The sequence below is a fragment of the Lagopus leucura genome, unplaced genomic scaffold (genome assembly GCF_019238085.1).
Source record: "Lagopus leucura isolate 7727_CA_CO unplaced genomic scaffold, USGS_WTPT01 Super-Scaffold_100159, whole genome shotgun sequence".
In the NCBI taxonomy this organism is placed as follows: domain Eukaryota; kingdom Metazoa; phylum Chordata; class Aves; order Galliformes; family Phasianidae; genus Lagopus; species Lagopus leucura.
The window spans coordinates 36062821-36086062 of record NW_024962335.1 but is presented as its reverse complement, the minus strand read 5'-3'; the positions used below and the strand labels follow the sequence as shown (position 1 = coordinate 36086062).

At 39.6% G+C, this 23242-nt stretch overlaps 1 protein-coding gene across 1 annotated transcript in view; it reads left to right on the top strand.

Moving 5' to 3' along the window:
- Nucleotides 1-22570, top strand: part of ANO2 (anoctamin 2) — a 160916-nt gene extending 138346 nt beyond the window's left edge. Inside the window, exons 22-26 of the mRNA XM_042889949.1 lie at nt 11816-11968; nt 12082-12134; nt 13965-14146; nt 21099-21204; nt 22289-22570. Of these exons, the coding sequence (XP_042745883.1) occupies nt 11816-11968; nt 12082-12134; nt 13965-14146; nt 21099-21204; nt 22289-22570 (776 nt within the window). The remainder of the gene's footprint in view (nt 1-11815; nt 11969-12081; nt 12135-13964; nt 14147-21098; nt 21205-22288) is intronic.
- The last annotated feature ends 672 nt before the right edge of the window (nt 22571-23242 follow it).

Sequence of the window (23242 nt, the reverse complement as noted above, 5' to 3'; positions counted from 1 at the left end):
AACTCTGAAATGACTTTTTACACAGTCCAATATATCAGACTCCCAAAGTACGCAGCATGTATAGCAATTTTCCCATTCAGCTGGCAGTAAGTTCACAAAAGCAGCCTACAATATTAGGAGCTGGCAAGAAGTTGATATTTAGAGAAGCAATAAGCATTGCTAATGAAATAACTTCAGAAAGACCTGTCCAAAACCATCTGAATGATGCTTATGAATGTGTGAAGTTTACATTGTATTGACTTTTCTCTTGAGAAGAAACTGACATTAGCAATGATTTTCAGATTCTTACTTACTCTTCTCCGGTCTCTAAGAGCCCAGGGTTTGTAAGGCAATTAAATGAAAGCATATTTTTCTCAGAGATATAATAAAGAGTTTCATCATCTGACTGCTGTTAAAAAGCAGTTGGGCAAAACTCTTTTTTGAATTCTAAGAACCAAATGATCAGATCCAGTGTCTATAGCAAATGACTACCATAAGGAAGGTTTGGAAGAACTTTCCCTACAGCAGGAAAAGCCATCAAACAGGCAATGTGTGAAGCAGTAAAAGGGAAAAAAAAAAAAAAAAAAAAAAAAAAAAAGAATAATTGAAGAGGAACTTACATATTTCTATGATCTCTGTAATGAGTATGGATTTGAAAATACCAGCTCAGTCTGTTGTGTGTAGACTTGCCATATATATGTTTACTAAAGAGTAGTAAATGACACTCATTTCTTAATTTCTCAGCCAGGCTTGGTTGAAAAATTTCTTCTTAGAAACTTACTCCATTCTTTACTTAGCATAACACGTAGTTCTATGACATATTATTGATAAAAAAATGAGGAAAAGGGAAAACAATTATAAGCAATTACCTTCATTCAGGTTAAGTTCTGATACAAAAAAAAAAAAAAAAAAAAAAAGCAAAGTTTACCCATGCTACTCAGTGTGTAAATCAAGTAGAACCTGAGTGATATTCACTGTGAGAGATTTTCTACTGGGACTGATTCTTACACAAAAAAAAAAATAACCAACAATCTGCATTCTTAATCTTATCTTGGAAGCCACTTCAGAGGGACAGTGTTTGCTGTGTCTTTCTTTGTTGGGATTCAGCTCCATTTAGGTCCTGTGTACAGGTGATTAGTTTCCACGAAAAGTGGTCTTCTGAGAATTGCTCTGATCTGGGAGACTTCTCTTAATGCTGTTTGTCTCAGGGTCCAACCAGCCTAAGCCTAAATGAAACACTGTATATATGGCATCAGATGTTGGGAATGCTGTTCCATATATGCTGGCTCTAAGGCCTTTACTTATTTTCTGAACAAGATTGACAGTGAAGGTGTCTTGTCCTTGACACTAGCAGTCTGGATTTTTTCTCTGATCAGAAATAAAGCCCATGTCATTTGACCACATATCTAGTGCTCTGTTTTGAGGAGAAGGTTTTAGTTCCCTTGTCCTCAAGTTTCCCTATATACAACACTCAATTTGCTCACTAGGTTTTGACATGAAATGGGGCCATATTCATCTTTGTAGTCCTTCAATCTGGCCTACAGGGAGGAAATCCACAAAAAAAAGCTGAATGTACAGAAGTTCATCTTCTTACACTGGTCTTTATAACCTTTATAACCAGAGCATATGAGAATAATCACCCAAGTGAAGCAAGGCTCCAATGAGTGGTCATAGGATTATACGTGACTACTAGAAGAGCTTGCATGGAGACCTTGCAATAGGTATAAAGATAAATGTAATATGGATATTCCATGTACTCATGTATTCAGGTACTCTGGCCAAAAATAGGATGTCTTGACATCAGCAGTCATTGGTGGAAATCTTTATAAGTGTGATAGAAGTGGTGTAAATGGTTCTGTTGTAACTGAGCAGGTGCCTGCAGAATTTCAGATTGCTACTATTAGGTGGTTGGAATACTGAAGAGATTTTAAGAGGGCCACACAGATACTGCTGGCAGAAGTTTCAGTGACTTTTCAATAGAAATTTTTAAGCAGTTATACAGAAGACCTTTGCACACCTTGAATATTCTTTTATGAACTTGAAAAAAATAAAAGATAAAAAACTGAGTTTTCCCAGGCAGTGAATAAAAAGGGCTGCAAGCTTCATCAAAGCAAATGTGTGTGGTTTATATTTGAAACATTGCAAATGGCTTTTTTGTAGTTGTTTTTAATTGAATCCTTCCAGTTCTATTCCAGCTAAATTCGCATAAAACCAAATAAGGCATACTTTAGCACTGCGTATTTTTGTAAGCATTTCACAGTTTTTTGGGAGACATTACTCTAACATGTTTTTATTTCTTTGATACTTAATTTTCCTGATTATGAATACAAAATATTCAGGAAAGTATGATTTCAAGGGTAAAACAGTCATATGCTTTGAAAAGACTCTGTGTTAGTGCATAGAATTGCAGAATCATTAAGGTTGGAAAAGACCACTAAGATCACTTAGTCCAACGATGAACTGATCACAGCTGTGCCCACTAAACCATGTCACTCAGTGCCAGATGTACACTTTTCTTGAAAATCTTAGGGAATGTTGACCCTACCACCTCCACAGACAGCCCATTCCAATACCTCACCACTCTTTCAGAGAATAAATTTTTCCTATTATCTAAAATGAATCTACTTTGGTGTAACTTAAAGCCCTTAGTGCTGATTGTATTGCTAACTAACAGGGAAAAGAGGCTGACCCCACCTTACAAACTCCTTTCAGGTAGGTGTAGAGAGCTGTGTCTCTGCTGAGTTTACTCTTCAGACTAAACAATCCCAGTTCCCTCACCTCCTCCTCATAAGACTTGTGTTCCAGATCCTTCACTGGCTTCACTGTCCTTCTTCAGGGCCCCAGTATTTTTCTTGTGCCACGAGACACAAAACCAAACACTACTTGAAGTGTGGCCTCAGCAGTGCTGAGAAAAGAAGGACAATCACCTCCCTGCTGACTACACTATTTCTGATACAAGTCAGGATGCCATTGGCATTCTTGAAAACTTGGGCATGCTGCTGGCTCATGTTCAGCTGGCTGTCAGTTAACACCTCAGATCATTTTCCTTCGCGCAGTCTTCCTGCTGCTTTTCCCTAAGCCTGTAGCATTGCATGGGATTGTTGTGACCAAAATGCAGGACTTGACACTTGCTTTTGTTAAATCTCATACAATTGGCCTCAGCCTATTGATCCAGCCTATACAAGCCCCTCTGTAAGACCTTCCTACCCTCAGGCAGATCAAAACTTTTTCCTAATTGGATGTAATCTGCAAACAAGTGAGGTTGCACTCAATCCTCTCTTCCAGATTGTCAATAGTGATATTGTATAGGGCCAGCTCCAGACACGACCCCTGAGGAACATCACTGGTGACTGGTTGCCAGCTGTGTTTAGCTCTGTTCACTACCATTTTCTGGATTATCAGTTAAGATGAAGTGTCCCAGAAGAGCAAGGGCAACCAATCACCTGAGTTATGTCAACTGCTAGAAGAACACTTTGTCTGTCTCTTCATCCTGGTTGGACAGTGTATGAGAACTGCTGAATCATGGCTTGAACCTCTAATTAATCACCTGAGGCGAGCAATGAGTCAGCCACAGGAACACAAGAGCAATGAATCAGCCATGGGAAGGCAATTCATCTGTGCTGCTAGAAGGGGTGGAGCCTGGCTCCACCTCTCCTAGACCCATTTAAGAGCTGACTACCAGTGGGGAAGAATCTCTATTAGAGATCTGCTTGCTGGAGTTTCATAAGCAAGCCCGGGATATGGGTAAGTGTCCTATTATTCTCTTTGTGTTATTATAATCTGCTTTGCCTAACTCTCTTGTTTATTTCATAAATACAACATCTCAATATTCATTGATTATGCGCTTGGCGAGCCAGGCAGGAGAGCAATAGCATGCCATCCTTCCACTGAGACAATCTGGTTTGATGAGAGGGATAGTTAGAGCAGCCAATGGGGCAGAACTGCAAGCTGTATGGATGGTTATAACCAAGGAACCTAATGATGGTATCCTGAATATCTGTACAGATAGTTGGGCTGTGTACTGGGGGCTCACTCTTTGGATTGGACAGAGGGCCACCCAGGAATGGACTGTCCATGCCCAACCAATGTGGGGCAGAGACATGTGGTTAGACCTATGGAATACAGTCAAACACAGGATTATACATATCCACCATATTTCTGGTCATCAGTTCCTACAGCCACTGGGAAATGATGATGCTGACACGCTGGCCTGAGTTTGATGGATTGAATATTCACCATCTAAGAACATCACCCATTGGTTACGTGGTCCATATGCTTTTATGGGCCAGTGCTCGATGATGTTACTGGAGGCATGTGGTTGTGAGGTGCACATCCGTCCTATGCTCCATCAGTCCCACTTAGACCATCACTGGGTATTGCACGTGATCTGACAATAACATTGGAACGCTTTGATGGCATTTGGCTCCTTCCAATGATCCTGAAGGCTCAAAGACTCACGGGGAATAATACAGATGTTTCAGAGGTACCAGGAGGGGAAGGTCTTGGTCTCATCCAAGGCAAGATACAGGCTGTATTTCTATACTGGGTCAATACTATCCTGGCTTGTACTGGGGCATGTCCTCACCACCTGTAGCACACCTTCTGGCCAGATGTCTGCGGCTGCATAACTATATCAGTCACCAAAGGGGGTATCCTGATCCCCCACTGGGACATGATGGGGGTCCCTTTGGCAATGAAGATTGGAGTGTTGACCATAATGTAAGTAAGCAGTGTACATATTACTGGAGGGACTACTGAGCCTCCCACCTCTAATAATCTCCCCCAAGGTGCAAGTAGGCCACACCACTTGGGTCCTACCTTCACTTCCAAGGCCATTTTGCTCTATGGGATCTAAATTCTCAGGGTCAGGGAGCAGAAGATTATTTCTATTACAAATCTGGGGTCTTACCTGATGATCAGTGCCCATAATTTGGATCCTAAGACCCATGTTGTCTGCAACATTCTCAGGGCACTGGGTCTGCCATCTCAGGGTCTTTCATTCAGGTCCTGCAAGGTTTCATACAGTCTTTTGTCCACCCCTGCAGAGACTGGGAGTCTGTCTTCAGGGCAGCCTTAAGAATACCATTATAGCATTCAATGAGGCCTGCCCCCGTTGGATGATGTGGCAGGTGGAATCGACATTCGATGTTATTTTCTTCTGCCCAGGTCTGTATTGTTGCACCAGGAAAATGAGCCCCTTGGTTACTCTGGATGACTTGAGGTGTCCTGTAGTCAGACATCAGTTTAGTGAGTGCCTTGATGGTTTTTGCCTGGTTTGCTTTTGGTACTGGATAGGCCTGCAGTAGCCTACTTGCAATATTGATGCAGGTCAGGGCATATATCACTCCCTCAGACTGAGGAAGGGGCCCAATGTAGTCCTCTTCCCATCACAGAAGAGGGTTGTGTCCTCTAGCAAGATGGGCTGTTGTTTCAGGCAGCGATCTTGGTCTCCTCTTAGAGCAAGCGTCGCAATCCCAGCATGCCTAGACAATGTCAGGTAGCTGTATGAGCTGTCCCTATGCTTTAGCAGCTGCCCTTATTATCTTTTGTCCCACATGCCATAGCTCCTGATGTAACCAACGGGCGGTGTTCTCAGATGGTGAATTCTCAATCCATCAAACTCAGGACAGCGTGTCAGCTTCATCATTTCCCAGTGACTGTAGGAGCTGATGACCAAAAATATAGTAGACACTTATAGTCCTGTGTTTGACTGTATTCCATAGGTCTAACCACATGTCTTTGCCCCACATTGGTTGGGCATGGACAGTCCATTCCTGGGTGGCCCTCTGTCCAATCCAAAGAGTGAGCCCCCAGTACACAGCCCAACTATCTGTACAGATATTCAGGATACCATTCACATGGCTGAGAGTTCTGCCAATTGGCTGGCTCTAACCATCCCCCTAGTCAAATTAGATTGTCTAGGTGGAGGGTTCCTATCATCAGAGATAGGATATTTTCCCTCCTGAACAGGGCTCCTCTCTGGTGGAGTGACCAATGTTTCTTATGGTGCATAATTTTGTAAAACTAATATATTGGTTCTTAAACTAATCCCTATTTGCTAAACAAATCAACCTATATCAATCCCTCATTTTTTCATTTTTCATTACAAACTGGCTCAGCTTTCTTCGATCTTCCAGGCACCTCTCCTGCCTTGGAAAGACCCCATTTTAAAATTTTAGTTTTCTCTCCAACCAATCTCAACCAATTAAGGGTTTTAGTGGCCCTAGTAAATACAAAAACCGATAACGTCTACCGAATTTCAGTTTCATCTCCAGCCCTGGGGGCTTCCAGTGCTAACTCTGAGAGATCGGGTTTCCTGGATCTCTGCAGATAAGGACATTCTCTCACTTCTAGTATATTCCTCCCCATCCCACAGGTAACACTGTTTTTAAAACAGTAGTTTGCAAGATCCTTGGGCCCAGGCTCTTCATCTCTGTGAGCATTCTGTTCACGAGCCATGGGGGGCGGTGCTGGGGTTTCTCCTCACACTACTAATTTGTCTTGGCAAACTGCAACCAATCACAACAACCTAAATACACAATAATTGAAATACACTTTATACTGGACAATTGTCCCTCCCCAAATTGCTAGATAATGGAGTCCGCCGGCTCCCTCAAGGCACTATTGTACACTGAATTCCTACAAGGATAACCCATAACCAATATCCCCTAGCAAGATGGGAACTTTACTTTTTTTTTTCTTTTTTTCTTTTTTCTTTTTTTTCCCCACAGATTCCAAGTTTCCACAAATAATTTTAATCATTTCTCCAATCCATCAATTGTTACAATTTTCAACAAATTTCCTCTGCAATTTCCACAACCGACTCCACCATGTCTGGAATGTTTGGAATGTACAAATTGCCTTCACACACTGCTGCAGCTACAAAAGTAAAAAGCAAAGCTTAACAGACTGCAGATCTACCACATACACACAGCACGGAGAGACAAAAAATGAAAAGGTCAGCGCCGTTATAGTAATACTCACATACAAAATTACAATACCAGCAACCATAGTGAAACACATTTATCAATAAATGACCAATAAATGAAGCTTTCCAGTTTCCCTTTGGGGCCTTGAATCTCTCAAGTGCCAACTCACCACATTACTTTTGGGAAGATGTACAGCCTGGGTGATACTTCTCTCAAGCACTCCTCTTAATAGGGACTAGCACCCCATTTCTCTTGAGGGGCTTCTCTCAAGCACTCCCTTACTATGTTACTTCTGGCAAACATGAAACCTGTCCTGCAATACCTGGGATGTCTCCCTATTGGCATGTGAAGTACCTATTCAGGAGTAACCATTTACCTTTCCTCTCCATACATGATACAGATTACTGTCATACTTCATCAGAGGCAGTTAAAAAAAAAGGAGAGTTTTACCATGTTCAAGGGAACCTGCATCCAGACCCAACAGAGCTGGGATTAGTGGGAGCTCCTCAGTAATCACTTGAGTAATCCCATCATCTCTCAGAATATCAGATTTATCAAAACAAGTCTCATGGCCTAAATAGTCAAAGCCCAGTTCATGACACATCTCCTTTAAAAATTCACTAATTTACTCATTCTTTCAGACATTTCCCTCCCTGTAAAATCAATATATATAGGTGTTATAAATAAGAAATATACAAGAGAGTTTGGAAGAGCAGGATATTACACCAAAAATAAAAATAGATAGAGGGCCCTGAACAGGGCTCCTCTCTGGTGGAGCGACCAATGTTTCTTATGGTGCATCACTGTGATATGCTTCTGGGAATAGGATCTTCTGAAGTTCTTCTAATGATGATGAAGTCAGACTACTCCGGCAGAGGTAGGCGACCTATCACACCACTGTTTTTGCTTGGGTCACCCCTGTCTTAGGAAGGTGGGTCAGATCTTTCACCCACCCCTGAATCGGCAGAGTGGTCTTAAGTAAAACTTCAGCCATTTGAGTTATCAGCTCTACTGCCTGTAATGCAGAGTAGGCAGCCAATAGCTGTTTTTCAATCATACTGTACCTTTCTTCTGCTCCTTTGCAGACCAGAAACCTATGGGGGTCCGAACAGACCTCTGGCATTGCCACAGGCTCCAGCCAAAGCCATCCTGAGTGACGTGAACGTCCAACTCGGCTGGGAGGGTAGGAGCAAATACACCCAATGCCTGGGTTTGGTTAACTGCCAGTTTCGCCTGTTGGAAAGTGTCCTGTTCTGTTTTCCCCTAGTCCCATAGCTGACCCTTTTTTAATTTTTTTATTTTTTTTGAGTCTGTACAGAAGCCTTAGCAGCTGTGCAAACTGAGGTATAAAGGAATGCCAATAACCCAATATGCCTCAAAACTCTTGCAGCTGCTTTGGTGTTGTAGGGACTGGGAACGCCTGAAACTTATCTATGACAGCACTGGGTAGCACTTTGGTCTTTTCTGACCAAACTATCCACAGGATGTTTACAGACAGGCCCAGACCTTGGACCTTTTGGGGATTTATAGCCCATCTCCTCTGTTGCAAATAGACAGTTAATGAACCTGCTGCCTGTCCTACTGCCTCCAGTGAGTTGGATGTCAACAGGAGATCATCAATATAATGACATAAGTTGACATTGTTAGGTTTTCTCCAATTAGCCAAGTCACATGCCGCTAGATTATGACAATATGTTGGTGAACGCACGTACCCCTGTGGCAGTACCTGAAAGGTCCACTGCCTGCCTCCTCACATAAACATAAACCAATTATGCGATTCTTCAGCCATTGGGATACTGAAGACTGCATTTGCTAAATCTAGGACACAACAGTAGGTTTTTATCTTCCTACTCAACGTGTCCAATAGGGAGGCAATATTGGGTATGGCCACATGAACAGGTGGCGTGACCTTATTTAATTCTCTGTAATCCACTGTCATTCTCCATGTGCCATCCAACTTTCACATTGGCCATGTGGGGGAATTACATGGGCTGTGTGCAGGTCTTATAATGCCCACTTTTTCTAATTTCTGCACCACTCTCAATATTTCATCTTGCCCACCCAGGAGTCTATACTGCCTTACATTAGTAATCCGGTGTGGTTTCAGCAGGCAAATAGGCCCATGTTTCACGTGGCCTCTTAATATTGCCTGCACCGCCTGGCTACTGATACATCTCTGTCAAAGTCTGAGCTCTGCCACAGTTGTTTGGAGAGCCAGACCCCATAGAATATCTATGCCCAGGATGTATTCCTGGGCTGGGGCAATAGACACCTTGTACTCCTGAGGTGGGAGGCACCCAACCCCCAATTTCAATCATGTTTGTGTGACAGGAACAGTCTGTCCTCCAAAACCACCAATCATCACTCTGTCTCCATCAAATTTAGTCGGATCTCTGTAGATAGTTGATGTTCCTGCTCCAGTGTCCAATAATGCCATACCTCTCTGAATATTTTTTCAGGACCAACAAATTGCTCATTCTACATAGGGCTTCCAGTCCGGTCTGGAGACCCTAGGGGGACTAACATCCCTCGTCACACCGTGAATTGTGCTATGCCCAATTCTTTTGCTACTGGTGGCTCAGGCATCGTGGCCCTGAAGTGACTTTTTTTTTTTTTTTTTTATTAGGAACAATGAAATCTTCTAGGTTCCGTGTTGTTGTTGGTATTCTCTCTATAATTTGGTTATAAACCGTTGGTTTCTTAGGGTAGATTCTGAAATTTTTGATTGCCCTTTAGTAGTCTCCAAAGCTGGATAAGGACAGGGTTGGACTGGGGGTCAATCTTAGCAAATCGAACCCCAACCCAAATTAAATCATTAAACATTTGTTTTCGGGAAACCCTTATGTGTCCCAACTGGGGAGCTTGAGTAGCTGGCGTCTTGGTTTAATCACTGACAGGACCTTGGCTTCTTCTAATGTCCAAATTTTGTACCTAGTCCGAAGGCGTTCTGTTTCTCCTAGGTCAGCCACTAACTGGGCAGCCTGCTGGACTACCCCTTCTGAAGCCACCAGGGGATTTAATACAGAGACTAAAGTACCACAGAGATAGGAGGGGGGCTTGCTGTAGAATTAAGTCTCTCATCCCCACTGAGAATGTGACCATGTCAGGGCCATCAAATGTGTCTTCATAAATTGCTTTCCATACATCTAGTTCATGGATATAATTATGAATGTCCTCCATGGAGGACCACATGCCTATATGTAGAGGTATACCAGATTTATTCAGCCATACCATACAGCAGGCCACCATTAACCATTCTGTTATAGAATAGTTTTCATTAAGACACTGATTACCTGCATATAACTTCTGCTTGAGAGCTGGATGGACAGTCATGGTGGCCAACTTGGATATTTCTGGGCCATTCACCATAACACTTTCTGCCACAGAATCCCACAGTCTCAAGCTGGCACGCGGTCTCTAGGCTTCTGCCAAATTTGCTGTACTAAAGCCATCAATTCTGCTGCTGTGTATGGCTGGGCTGTTATATGCAAGTGAGTCTGGGCAAGGGGCCACTGATCAGGCAGCACCCCTACCAGTCTACCCTGTATTTTCTTTGTGTTCTGAGTTCTAACAGGATGAACCTCTATCTGCTGAAATCGGATATTTTAGATCTAATTTAGAGTTTTCATCTTCTTGATCAAAGTCTGTTGATTCAGGAGTCTGGTCATTGTTTATTGACATGTTACAAACTTGACCTATTGAAAGAAGCAGAATTGTTTTTTTTCCACGTTAATACCCTAAGTTCTTGCTCTAACTTTTTGATACGGTCTCTCAAAAGTTGGTTTTCATTTGCTAAAGTATCATTTCAGCATGAATTAAAGCATTTAATAGTGGCCATGTCACTGCAGAGACAGCTAATAGTCATTCTTTTGTAATTAGCATGTCTTTCCTAAGTTCCTGAAAGTAGTCTGCCACGCAATATGGGGAGATATTTCCCATAAAGCGTAGGGGACCCTATTTTTCAGTGATAACTGCTAGTTCATAATAGGGAGATCCCACAAATCCTAGGATCTGACCCAGAATCATTTTATCTAGTGGGGTAAGGTTCTCCTCCGACCATTTATAGAAATTCCAAAGAAAGGACATGAAGTAATTTTTAGTATATTTGGCCTGCTGGCTCACCAAGTGTATAGTCAGTGAATATACAGCTGTTTCAATTAAGAAATATACAAGAAAATTAGGCTAAACAGGTTACCATGCTTAAGATGAATGGATGGAAAGCTTACCCTTGTCTTGGGCTTGCTGAGAAAATTGCAAGTGTAGCAATCTCCAAAAGAGTTCCTTCCCCAGTGGTTGTCAGTTCTTAAATGGCGTCTAGGAGAGATGGAGCAAAGCTCCATTCCTTCTGGCAGCATAGGTGAATTGCTTTCACCTGTGCTCCCAGGGTTGACTCATTGCTCACCTCAGATGATCAATCTGAGGTACAGGCCATATTCAGCATTCCCATGCACTTCTCTTGCCATATTGCCACTAAATTTTCCAAAGGAAGTTGTGATGAAATAAAGTTACTTTAGATTTCTTCATGTATCATTCCTTCCTCAGTGATATTCCCTCAAGTATCATTTTCTTACCAGTTAAAACTGGAGATGAATAGTAGCATCGCATTTAACCGATTATATAGGAAAGCAGAATACACTGCAAAGTCCTTGTTCCTTATTAAATTTATTACCTGTGTTGGCTTGTGTTGATGCAATATCAGAGGACTGTTAGGAACCATTCATAAAACATAGTGACAAACCTTCATCTCTCTCATAGCCTTGCTTTCCAATATATACTGCTGTGTTCCAGCTGCAAAGTGGAGTGTTGCAGTTTTTATCACCCACAGAGCTCACCAACATTTTACTGTCAGCTTTGTTTACCTGTTCTTTGCAAAGTATATCTGAGAACAATGTATGTTTCTGTTCCAGTTATCCAGTTCGGCTTTGTCACACTCTTCGTTGCCTCCTTTCCTCTGGCACCACTCTTTGCTCTTCTGAACAATATCATAGAAGTTAGGCTTGATGCAAAAAAGTTTGTTACAGAACTAAGGAGGCCAGACACAGTAAGAGCAAAAGATATAGGTAAGTAATGGAAAAAACATTAAAATGATGAGAATACAAAGTATTCAATGGAGGGGGAAAAAAAAAGAAAGATATTACTAAACCCCTTAATAACTTCTGTTTTTCACTTACAGGAATTTGGTATAACATTTTGAGTGGTATCGGAAAGCTTTCGGTTATTATTAATGTAAGTATGTGATTTTAGGAGCTTAACTTATTTGTCTGACATGATGTAAAACTGATTCTTAAATGCTATAAAATATAATAAAATCTAAGTTATCCAGTCCTTTCTTGTGGAAGTGTAAAACAGAATCTGAATTATGAAGGAGATGACCATTTACTTACCTCATTTTCTATATACTTATGTTAGATAGGACAGGAAGAGTAATTCATATAAAAATAACTCATATGAATGGAATCTAAACAGACAACACTCCAGAGAGTTGATAAAGATTTATCAACTCATTCACTGCCATAATTTTTCTGTCACTCTGCTATGATAGTTGTTGATATGAATAAAAAGGTTGTAAAAATAAAATCTAGAAGTACATTCTAGCCCCCAGATAGAAGAACAAGTGTTATTTCTTTGTTCTGATTTTTACAAATATGGAGGAATAATTTTTCCCGCAGAATGAGTTTTTCTGGAAGAGTAGCTTTTTTATATTTTTCAGTTGGCTCACACATTTTCAAAGCTATAAAATGTGAGAAAGGATATTATTTAATAGAATGAGACTGATTAATATGTAGAATACCTGTATGTTTGGTGTACAGATTTGTACATAAGAATTATGTATGCTTTATGATTAAAAAAAACTCATGTGGAGGAGTTTAGTTTCAATGCTGTGACTTTTTGATCCATAGATTTCAAAGCACTTTAGAAATGTAGCTAATTGTCATTACTAAAGGAGAATGTGTGCAGATGTGCTATATAATTTATTTAATTTATTTAAAAATAACTTCCAGCACAGCAGCATTCTGTATCAATTTGTAAGCTATCGTTACAACTTAGGCAACTATAATGCCGCCAGAGAAGCAGAGTTGTTTGATACAAGTCAAAGATTGTTCACTTAAGGCGTTAGTAGCTTACAAGACTTAAGGCAGGATATTTGTGCAGCCTTGCACATACCCATGAAAGTTGCTGTCAGGCATAGGTTTCAGGCTTTCCAGAACTGATCTGTGCTGGATGAGCAAAGCAGCTTCTTGGTTTTATCTGAATAACTTTGCAAGTTTATGATCCCTGACTATTTACTGTCTCAAAAAAAAAAAAAAAAAAAAAAATTTAAATATCAGTTAGTTAAATATCAGTTAAGTATCAGTTTCTGTCTTGCTGACAGAAATGTAAATAGGTCTATGCCCAATATGAAAAAAAAAATTGAATGCCCAGATCTGCTTCTTTTCTGCATATGTACAACGTTGATGCAGAACTATTTAGCAACATGTAGTTCTGAACAAATCTGATAATTCTTGTTGATGTGATCTAGATATTCATTTGTCTGATTTACTCACTAGTTTCATTCCAGCATGAGATCCAGTGGTGCTGAATGTTTAAGTCCTGCTCCAGAATGGAGAGTAGAGGATGATTTACACTCAAATGGTTTAACAGAGATGACACTGTGTATCAATACCAAATTATGCTTCAGAATATACCAACCAGCTATTATGTCTTACACTTTAAAGCTAAAGAGCTTCTAATGGCTTGAAAGAGAAAAAAAGTTAAGAGAAATGTAAAACGATTAGTTGTTTTTGCTACTCTATGATCTGAGATATATGCCATCTCCCTAACTATTGCCTTCTCCTGGAGGCACAAATCAAATTACTGTGTTTATATGATCACCCAGTGATTGAACCCCAGTACAAGGTCTGCCCATTTAACTTGCACTTCATCACTCTTCCAAACTTATTTGAACACAAAAATTATCACCTAAATTAATTTAAGCTGAGACACATTAGACACAGATTCACCATGTTGTCTCTTTTTTTTTTTTTTCCTCCATCTATTTGTGTGTGTGTGTGTCAGGCTTTTGTAATTGCTGTCACATCTGATTTCATTCCACGCCTTATGTATCAATATGCATATAGTCAAAATGGAAGCATGCATGGCTTCATCAATCACACGCTCTCATACTTCAATGTCAGTCATCTCAAGGCTGGAACACAACCAGAAAACTCCCCATTTGCACAGGATATTTTATTCTGCAGGTAAAGTACTTCTGATGACAGTTTTCTATTTCTTTTGACGAAGTTTCCCCAAGTGGGAACTGATAATATTTGTGTCTTAAAAAGCTGGTTCTAAGAATTCTGCTTTTAGACTATTCTCCCAATGTTAGAAGGTGCTTAGAATGAGTTTTCCCACACATTAAGAGGCAAAATATACAATTTTGCAGACTTAATCAAATAAAAAATCCCTTCCATATGTGTGCAAGAAACAATTTTCATTAAGGACAAAATTCAGCTTTTAAACTAGATTCTCACTAATTAGAACCAGACTTTCCTTTTTGTTAAGCTCAGTGTTTACTTTATGAGATTTGAGTTTTCAATATGCTCTGTCTGCCTTTAAAACCTGCACTGTTTCTTACGTACAGATCTTATGCTTAAATTTCATCTTTTCAGGCTAGGGAAACAAGGGCCAACTACTAATAAATATGTTGAAAATATCTAGTCCACTACTCCTCAGGAAGAGCAGAAAACTGTACTGTGGAGATAGTTATGGAACAGTTACAGTTTATAAAAGAAATCACTATAACAGTTCCAACACTGTCAGTGTAACCTTGCTTTTCCACAAAAATATCTGTGAATTCAGGGAACCGCTTCAAGCTGATGCAGCTGAAGGCTGTTCAAAATTGAGCCCCATGGTCAGTGTTGTAGTCAATAGCCTGGCTCACTTTCCTTTCTGATTCACTTGGAGTCACACTGTATTTAGCTTCTGCAGTCACAAGAGATCATTGCAAAATTTTCTCCTTCATTTCCCTTTGAAGAGAGCTTTAATTTATATAGTTTTTACTACACAGACATCTTAAATTTGTCTCCTTTGTTTTGACACAGAGATATGTTCTCATACATCCTCTCTCTTATTCCTGATATATGCCATGGTTTTTGAATTTCATGTTTCTGACAGAAACCATCTGTAACTCTCCTAGTCCCAAAACTAATTTCACCTCTATGTTTCCCAACCTCCTTTCTCCAACTCAGATTTTGGGTCTCCTGCTTTCGTTGTTTTACTCACGGATCAAATTTTTGCTGAAGTGTAAAACAAGGGGATTCTGAAAATCTGTCAGCATATTCTCTCAAATCAGTGGCAAAACAGGGTTGCAAAACTAACTACCAAGAAGAGCAGAATGATTAGACAAATATTACAGGTGAAATTCACATCAGTTGCACCTTTCCTTGGAATATATTTTCACTGAATCCTGAGATACTGGCAGAAAATACTGCTAGTTATTGAAGATAGTATTGAGTGTTTTCTTAATAAAACTTCAGAATTCTTCCTGTCATTCACTTGACTTCATTCTCACTGACAAATCTGTTTTCAATATACGGATAGATTTCTCCCATTATTACTTCCAGTGATACATGTATTTCTGCATTTGTAACTTTTAAAATAAATTGTATTTAGAGAGTAGATGCAGATCTCTAAGGCAGCCAGATTTTTCTAATAGGATTGCAGTTATGACTATCTCTTCTACAAATCTTTAAGAGACACTCTCAGTGTGACATGGAATGCTTGTAACTAAAGCTAGTTAGAATGCACACTTCTCTTGCCAAAGCTTTTTCTTCATCTTACAGTTCTTGAGAGAAAAAAAAAGTTATACATTTCAATTCAATAAAAAAATAAATAATACAATTGGTCTTACTTATTTGTTGAGTTTACTCTTCTAAAAGTAAAGACAAGCAACCATCTGAAGGTGAAGAGAGAAACTTACTTTGTAATTAGGCTTTTAACTTAAGTTCTGTAAATTGCCTTCTAGAGCAGTCTACCTCTTTTCATTGATTATTTAAGGGATCATATTCTAGTTAGATTACTGAAGTAGCCAAAAACGTTCCCTTGCTTCTATATGACTGCATATTTCTGAATTAAGACTACATTCCCAATTGCTACTAAATCAATTTTTACCATGCTTATTTTTCTGATTGAGAACAGCCCTGCAGTGAGGGATTTGGGGTCCTGGTGGATGAAGAGCAGGACATGGGCCAACAGTGTGCTCTTGCAGCCGAGAAGGCCAACATTATCCTGGGCTACACTGAAAAAGGAGTGGCTCACAAGGAGAGGGAGGTAATTGTCCCCTCTGCTTTGTCCTTGTGAGACCCCATCTGAGTTCTGGGTCCAGGCCTGGGGGCCCCAGTAAAGGAAGGATGTGCAGCTGTTGGATTGGGTCCAGAGGGAAGCCATAAAGATGTTCAGAGGGCTGGAGCACCTCTCCTATGAAGCAAGGTTGAGGGAGCTGGGCTTGTTTAGCCTAGTGAAGAAAAAACCTTAGATTAGAAAAATTTAGATTAGATGTTACAAAGAAATTTTTTACTCAGTGTGGTGAGGTATGGGAGCAGGTTGTGTGGAGAAGTTGTGGACGCCTCATCTCTGAAGGCATTCAAGGTCAGGTTGGACGGGATCCTGGGCAGCCTGGTGTAGTGCCTTACAAACCTACAGATGGTAGGGGAGTTGGAACTGGATGATCCTTGATATCCCTTCCAACCCAAGCCATCTATGATTGTTTGATTTTCTTAGGAAATAATGTGTTTTGCTGAAATTGCTTGAGGAGGGGTGGAAGGAAGTTCTTTAATGAGACCTACCCATCTGTTCAATACCCATCTTACATAAAATCTTAAATATTTGAATGTAATCATTTTTGAGAAAGAAATCTAGAAGTTGGTGTAGTCTGCACATGCTTACCTTCCACTCCTGCACAGGCAAAATATAATCATGCTTAGGATCACATTAATATTAAGCAGTGGTATTTGTCTCGCCTGTAATCCATGGAAAATATTCTTTTCCATTCCCTCCGTGGTCACTGGAGGCATTGTAAATGCAGAGAATAAATGCCATCTATCTTGGGCACCTCTCTTAAGAATGCCTATGGAATGTACATACCTGCTTACTTTGACTACAGATAAAGGCTAGATGAGTGCATATGGTTACGATTACTAACTTTTAGGCAGTTAAGAAAAGATAATAGAACAGGAAATTCATTCCCAGTCAGGAACTTCTGGGAAGGAATCTGGGCTGCCTCTTATGTGGTCAGATGAGAGCTGAGAGCAGGCAAAAAGAGAAAATAAAAGCTCTCCTGCATATAAAACTACTTGTGGTAGACAAGGTAAAATGTCTTAAGCTTCAGGGCTCTCCTCTTTCTTTGCTCATTATTCTGTTCCCGTGAGCTCTGCTATTTCCTGTGTTAGTATTTGCAATGAATTATTGCTTAGCATTATGTTAAGCACGAGAGTCTGCAGCATCTCTATACTTGTCCCACCCACTAGTAAGACTGTGTAGCTCTTTATTGCTCTCTGTTCTTACCACGTTTTAATTTGTATTACAGAATTAGTGTGTGTTTTTCTTTGGCAAATTCCTCTATCCATATGAACCTCTCACTTTGTTGTGGCTTTGCTGTATTAACTTTGCAACTGTTTACCTGGTCTCAGTTACCGGACTCTGCTTCTGGAATATGACTCTACCAGTGTATCTAGAAATACACTTCTCAGATTACTGTGGGTTTAATGAGGAGGTGAAATACGGGAAGGGAATAACACATATTAGGTATAAAAGTAGTCCCTGCCTGGGAATATCAGGTCTGTGCTACTATTTAATAAATAGATTTAATAAATAGATTGCAAACATGCCCACATGCTACTCTGAATGAGAAACAACTATGAAAGTATTTCTGTGCCCTTATCAGGAAACAGTTATGAAAAGATATCCATTCATTGTTTCATTATCAGCCACCTCATTTGCATCTTACCAAAGTCACATCTTTGTGTGGAACTACGATTGTGATAAAACACGAGGTATCTTGCTAGTGTCCCAGGAGACAGGCAACAAGCCCTGTCCCTTAAGCAGGAAAAAAAATCTGTTTTTCTGCTTCTGGCAAGTATGTTGGGAACAAGTTGGCCTCTCTTAGGTTTCTGTGTTCTCTAGAGATAAACGTGGTTAAAATAAGCCTGAATTTGCTCTTTACGGGCATTGCCAGAGATTAAAGTATCTTAAAAATAACAATAGCAAACCAAAACCAACTCTCCCATCAAAAATACAGAATAGATTCGTTGAAGATTTTGAGCAGCATTTAATACAATGCTGTGAACTCTTTGACACTGCTTCCAAAAAAAATTACAGTAGTGCCAATCTGACACACAACATTATTGTATTTTTTTTTTCCAGAGCAAAATGGTCTCTGTGTAGCTGAAGGCAAATTTAAAGCAAAGCTTGCAAAGTTATGAGACATAACTCTAGTCCTTTTAATCTTCATAATTAGGTATGATAATGGAGTACATGAAAACATTCTGGTTACACTGAAAAGAAAAAATGCAGAAGATAGGGGGTAATTACAAGGACTTTTCCCTTAACATAACTCTGCTTCCATATTGAGCAAATTTATAAAATGTCTTTGAAATACTTAATTTCCTTACTGCCCTGGGATTCGTCTAACCTACACCTGGTGATCAGTACTGCATTCTAATTTTTTCCCTGAACAATTCTTATATACCTGTGCACTGATGAAACACTACTTCCTATTGATTCAGTAACACTGTCTTCAATTTCTTGTTAAACACCGGCTTAAAAAGGAGACTAAACAGCTCAGCTTATTTAGATTCATTTGCAGTTCCAACTACCTACCCACAATCCACAATTCTGATTTTTTCTTTCTTTTTTGACAAATAAACTACTTGGTAAATATTTCTTTCTTTCTCTGCATTTCTTTTACCTCTAGCTGCAGATGAGTTTTGTCTAAGTGATGCCTGATTCTTCTGTCTGTTTTCACTTAATTTCCCCAACATTTCCCTACTTTCAGTGTACAGTTTTCTTTATTCTGTTCTCTATTCTTAAACCATATTGATTACTTTTTTTTTTTTTTTTTTTTTTTAAAGTGGAATTAAAATGGAATTAAGAGTTGTTTGGTCTTTAAATTCAATAGTCTTTGGAGCATCAACTGTTTATTCTTTATAGCATACATTTTGAATGAAGCATTTTAAAAGCAAAGAATTGAAGAGATGAGAGAAAATACATACAAAGAATTCTGTCCATCCTCCCTCCCCCTCCCTCCCCCTCCCCCCCCAAGAAATGTAGTAATGTATGTCATTACAAAAAACCTAGATTATTGAACTTCAAAGTTTCTCATGCTACAAAATAATTAAAAAGGGAAATGGGTAGCCAAGGCCCACATATCTCGTCTGTAACTCTGACAGTACACCTTTCACCATTAATCATTTGCTAGTGTTCTGCTGTCTGTTGATTCAACATTATAAGCAGCAGAATTTCCCACTTGGCCAGGTGGCATTTTCACAGGATCTAATGTCCTGCAATGCTGTTATGGTTTGTGAGTCTCCAAATACATTAATTGGAAAGTCCACCACAGCTGGTGACCATTCCAGGTGAACCTTTGCTCAGTTCCAAGACTGGAATTGGCTTATAGTGCTAGACTAATTCCACAACAAACTTGGTAGCTTTCCTCGGCTTTGTTATTCAAGCATATTAAATTAAATGGAACTACATCTGGCCCTCACTGCAGCCCTGTTACACTGGTTTGAGAAGCAAATGGGATTACATGTACAAAAGATTGCAAGAGGGGAAATCTGACAATGCAGGCATAGCATAGGGCCAAATACAAACCCAGTATAAGATAAGAATGAAAGCTGGGATACTGTGTATGCTGGGATATTGTGTACGCATGGAGTAGAACTGCATTGTAACCCAACCCAGGTAATGCTTACACATATTAAAAACAAACCTCTTTTAAATTTTTCTCCTCTTCTTCCTCCTCGCTTTCTGTATCACTGGTTGTAACCTAGGTACCTTTGCTCTGAAAAGCATTCAGTTGTCTCTGTCAGTCCTAAGGGCAAAATTTCTGCATAGTTATCATTTTCAACTGTGGTTGTTACTTCCCAAAGTGGAGCAATACACGTGCCCTTCTTTAATCTTTTCTGGTGAATCAGTCTCAGCCCCTCCACTTTTTTTGCTGAATTCCTTTCAGTTTGTTCCTTTTATCTCTTTTGTTCATATTTTTTTCTTTCTTTCTCCTCTGAAATCCTCACAGCTGAATGGCTGAATGCAAAATTCTAGGTGTGGGTTTACCTGAGCTGTTCAGAGAAGGGATAATACCTCACAATACCATCATGCCTTCTGTATATATATATTCACAAGTAATACTTACCTGTTGCCATACTTTGCTATATTTCAAACTTGTACCAACCAGCTGACCACTACAAGCTGAAGGTTATTTTTATTGCATTTACTTTCAATGTTTATGCTTTCAAAGATCCTGTAGCTGTTTTAATTATTTTATGTGTTCCCAGATTATGCTCAGTATGTTTTCTGTCTGTATTTCTTATTGCTTTCTATATTCCCTGCTACTTGCAAAGTTTTCCAATTTAGGAGCATCTGTTAGTCTGTTGTTTATTTCCAAATGATTCATGGTGATACTAATCGTCTTTGCACTAAGCCACCAAGGCTCTGTTTTATCTTATCTAAGGCTAGTCAGATATTTTAGGAAGTGCCTTTCTTGTGGCTTGCCTTGTCATTTATGCAGAGGCAGGAACCACAAGAATGTGAGTCAGATATTACGTTAGATAATTTACTCCCAAATTGAACTCAGGTGTGATGAATGCAAGCTTGTCTCCTTTCTTCTGAGAATGCCTTGGATTGTTTTCTGCTTAAGTTTCAATACTTTATTCCCTGTATACTGAGATCAATTTACAAAATAAATGACGCATTTTGAACTCAGAAAAATCTAAAAATGTCCAACACTAGAATAATATTCTGCTCTTGGTTACATTCAGTGGCAATAGCCCAGCTATAATTCTAGAGTTGTATTATATAATACAGTTTAAAGTAGGAACATCTGGAAGATTTCATTTGTTAGATTTTGTGATTGGAAAATTGTGTTAATCAAAGCAGTTGGTATAGGACAATATTGCTGGAATTTTGTGACAAAGGAATTGTTTTCATTGACAGGTTTAAGGATTACAGAGAACCACCTTGGTCCCCAAATCACTATGAGTTTTCTAAACAGTACTGGGCGGTCTTATCTGCTCGCTTGGCTTTTGTTATTCTATTTCAGGTAAGTCTGTTAAGCTATGCGATTTTCTTCACAGGAATATTGATTAGAGATTGAAAGGCAAGTACCAAAGAAGCCCATCTTCAATAGAGTTTTTCTGCTTGCAAATATTCAAACTGTTTTGCTTGTACTCAGTTTACTGGTCTTTCTGAGGTGTCGTTAGGCTGCAGCAAATATTCTCCCTTTGGAGCTGTGTGGCATAATTCCTCATGGAATTATTTTCCTTCATGGAGAGCAGTTACATAGCCTGCACAGGATCTTGAACATTTTGGGTAAGTGGGCTTTCTCAGAGTCAGCACTTAAATTCTATCTTGTGAAACATTATTCTTTACACATAACAAGAAATAAACAGAAATAATAAATCCTCCGAGATCTTTTGTTATTTTCTACAAGTCAACAGAATACAGTCTGCCCCAGCATGGAAAGTTCATTGGTTCACTGATTTGCTTTCATGGCTTATATTCTGAATGGCAAGAGCCTTCTGTACTCCTTCTTGACCTGGGATCTCTTGACAAGTTTAACCAGTGTCATCCCTGATATTGAAATCTGCCTGTCTTTTCTTCTCATCTGTCAAATATTCCTAAGTGTACCTGAGAGTCTTGTCTGGTTTATATTGCCATCTTCTGCTTCTTTACTCTGACTTCAGTAATTTTCCACCATGACCTGCAAGACTTTTAAAGCCAAATGGGTATGATGGTGTAGGAAAATGCTTCCAGTAATCCTGCTCTTCAGTAATGGATTCTGTACCAGCCTCAACAAACTTGATGTTGGGAGCTGAGTACCTTTGAACCTCTGTAAGGAATAAGACTATTTTAACTACTTAGGCAATTTATTTGATGAATCCAAGTCAAATCCTTTTTAGATCTGATGGAAACATGTTTAAATCAGTCTTATCACTGTGATGGAACTGCTTACAAATGTGAGTGATTTTCTGAAAGAAGGCTGTCATCAACCATATAATACTATGTGACTTCAGGAAAATGTGCTTGATATGTGCATCGTACCTATAGCTCAGGTTTGGTTTTGCTTTAGGGAAGGTGTTTTGTATTATTCCTTCTTCTTTCATTGTATGTTTCTATGTTTGCAGAACTTGGTGATGTTCCTCAGTGTTTTGGTTGACTGGATGATTCCTGACATTCCCAAGGACATCAGTGAACAAATCAAAAAGGAGAAAAGTGTGCTTGTTGACTTCTTCTTAACGGAAGAGCACAAAAAACTGAAATTAATTGAAAGCTTTATCACATGTGACAAGCGCAAACATGAAAGTGGGACCAAAGACCAAAGAATCAGAGCTGCAAGCTTCTCTCAGTTTAATCAGAGTCAGAAAGGCAGCATTGTCTCCTTCAGTTCACAGCACACAGAAGTGTGACTCCACAAGGGGGATAACCTCTGCAATAACTTTTTACTTTGTTCTGTGATTCTGAAAAAAGAAAGGGAAGGAGAGACAGTTAAGGAAGGAATGGAACAAAAAAGGGTGCTTCTTTTTCCTTCTTAGAAACTCCACATGTAAGTGTCTCTGTTACATTTTATATGTTATCTGAGCTTCTACAATTTCAGAGTTTACCAGTACAGGATATGGGCTATGTTGAGCCTGTAGCTGGTCCCCATAGTGGTGCCTATCAACTGAGTAGGTAAGCAGGAATGCTCCTCATTTATGCAGTCCCTGAATACATTCCTTGTGAGGAATGGGAGATGGAAGGGATACTTCTGCCCTAATATCTGTCTTTTAGCTGATCTGACCAACTCTATTGAAATGTGCACAAGTCATGTTCTCATGGCTTTTAGCTGTCACTATATGGCTGATAACATGTAGAGTCTTGGGGGTTGATGTGCCTTCCTAACTTGTACTACCACTTAGTGATGTCACGGTAGAGCATTCAGGGCTACTGGTAAGTGCACTGAACTTTGAGAAGAGAAGGAACTGAAAATAACTGAGGACTTCCTATGTATCTCCATATATATCATATTTTGCTTTGACACATATTTTGCAGGACACTGAATGCATGTGATAATAAGCAGAAGCCACAATGTATGCATCAGA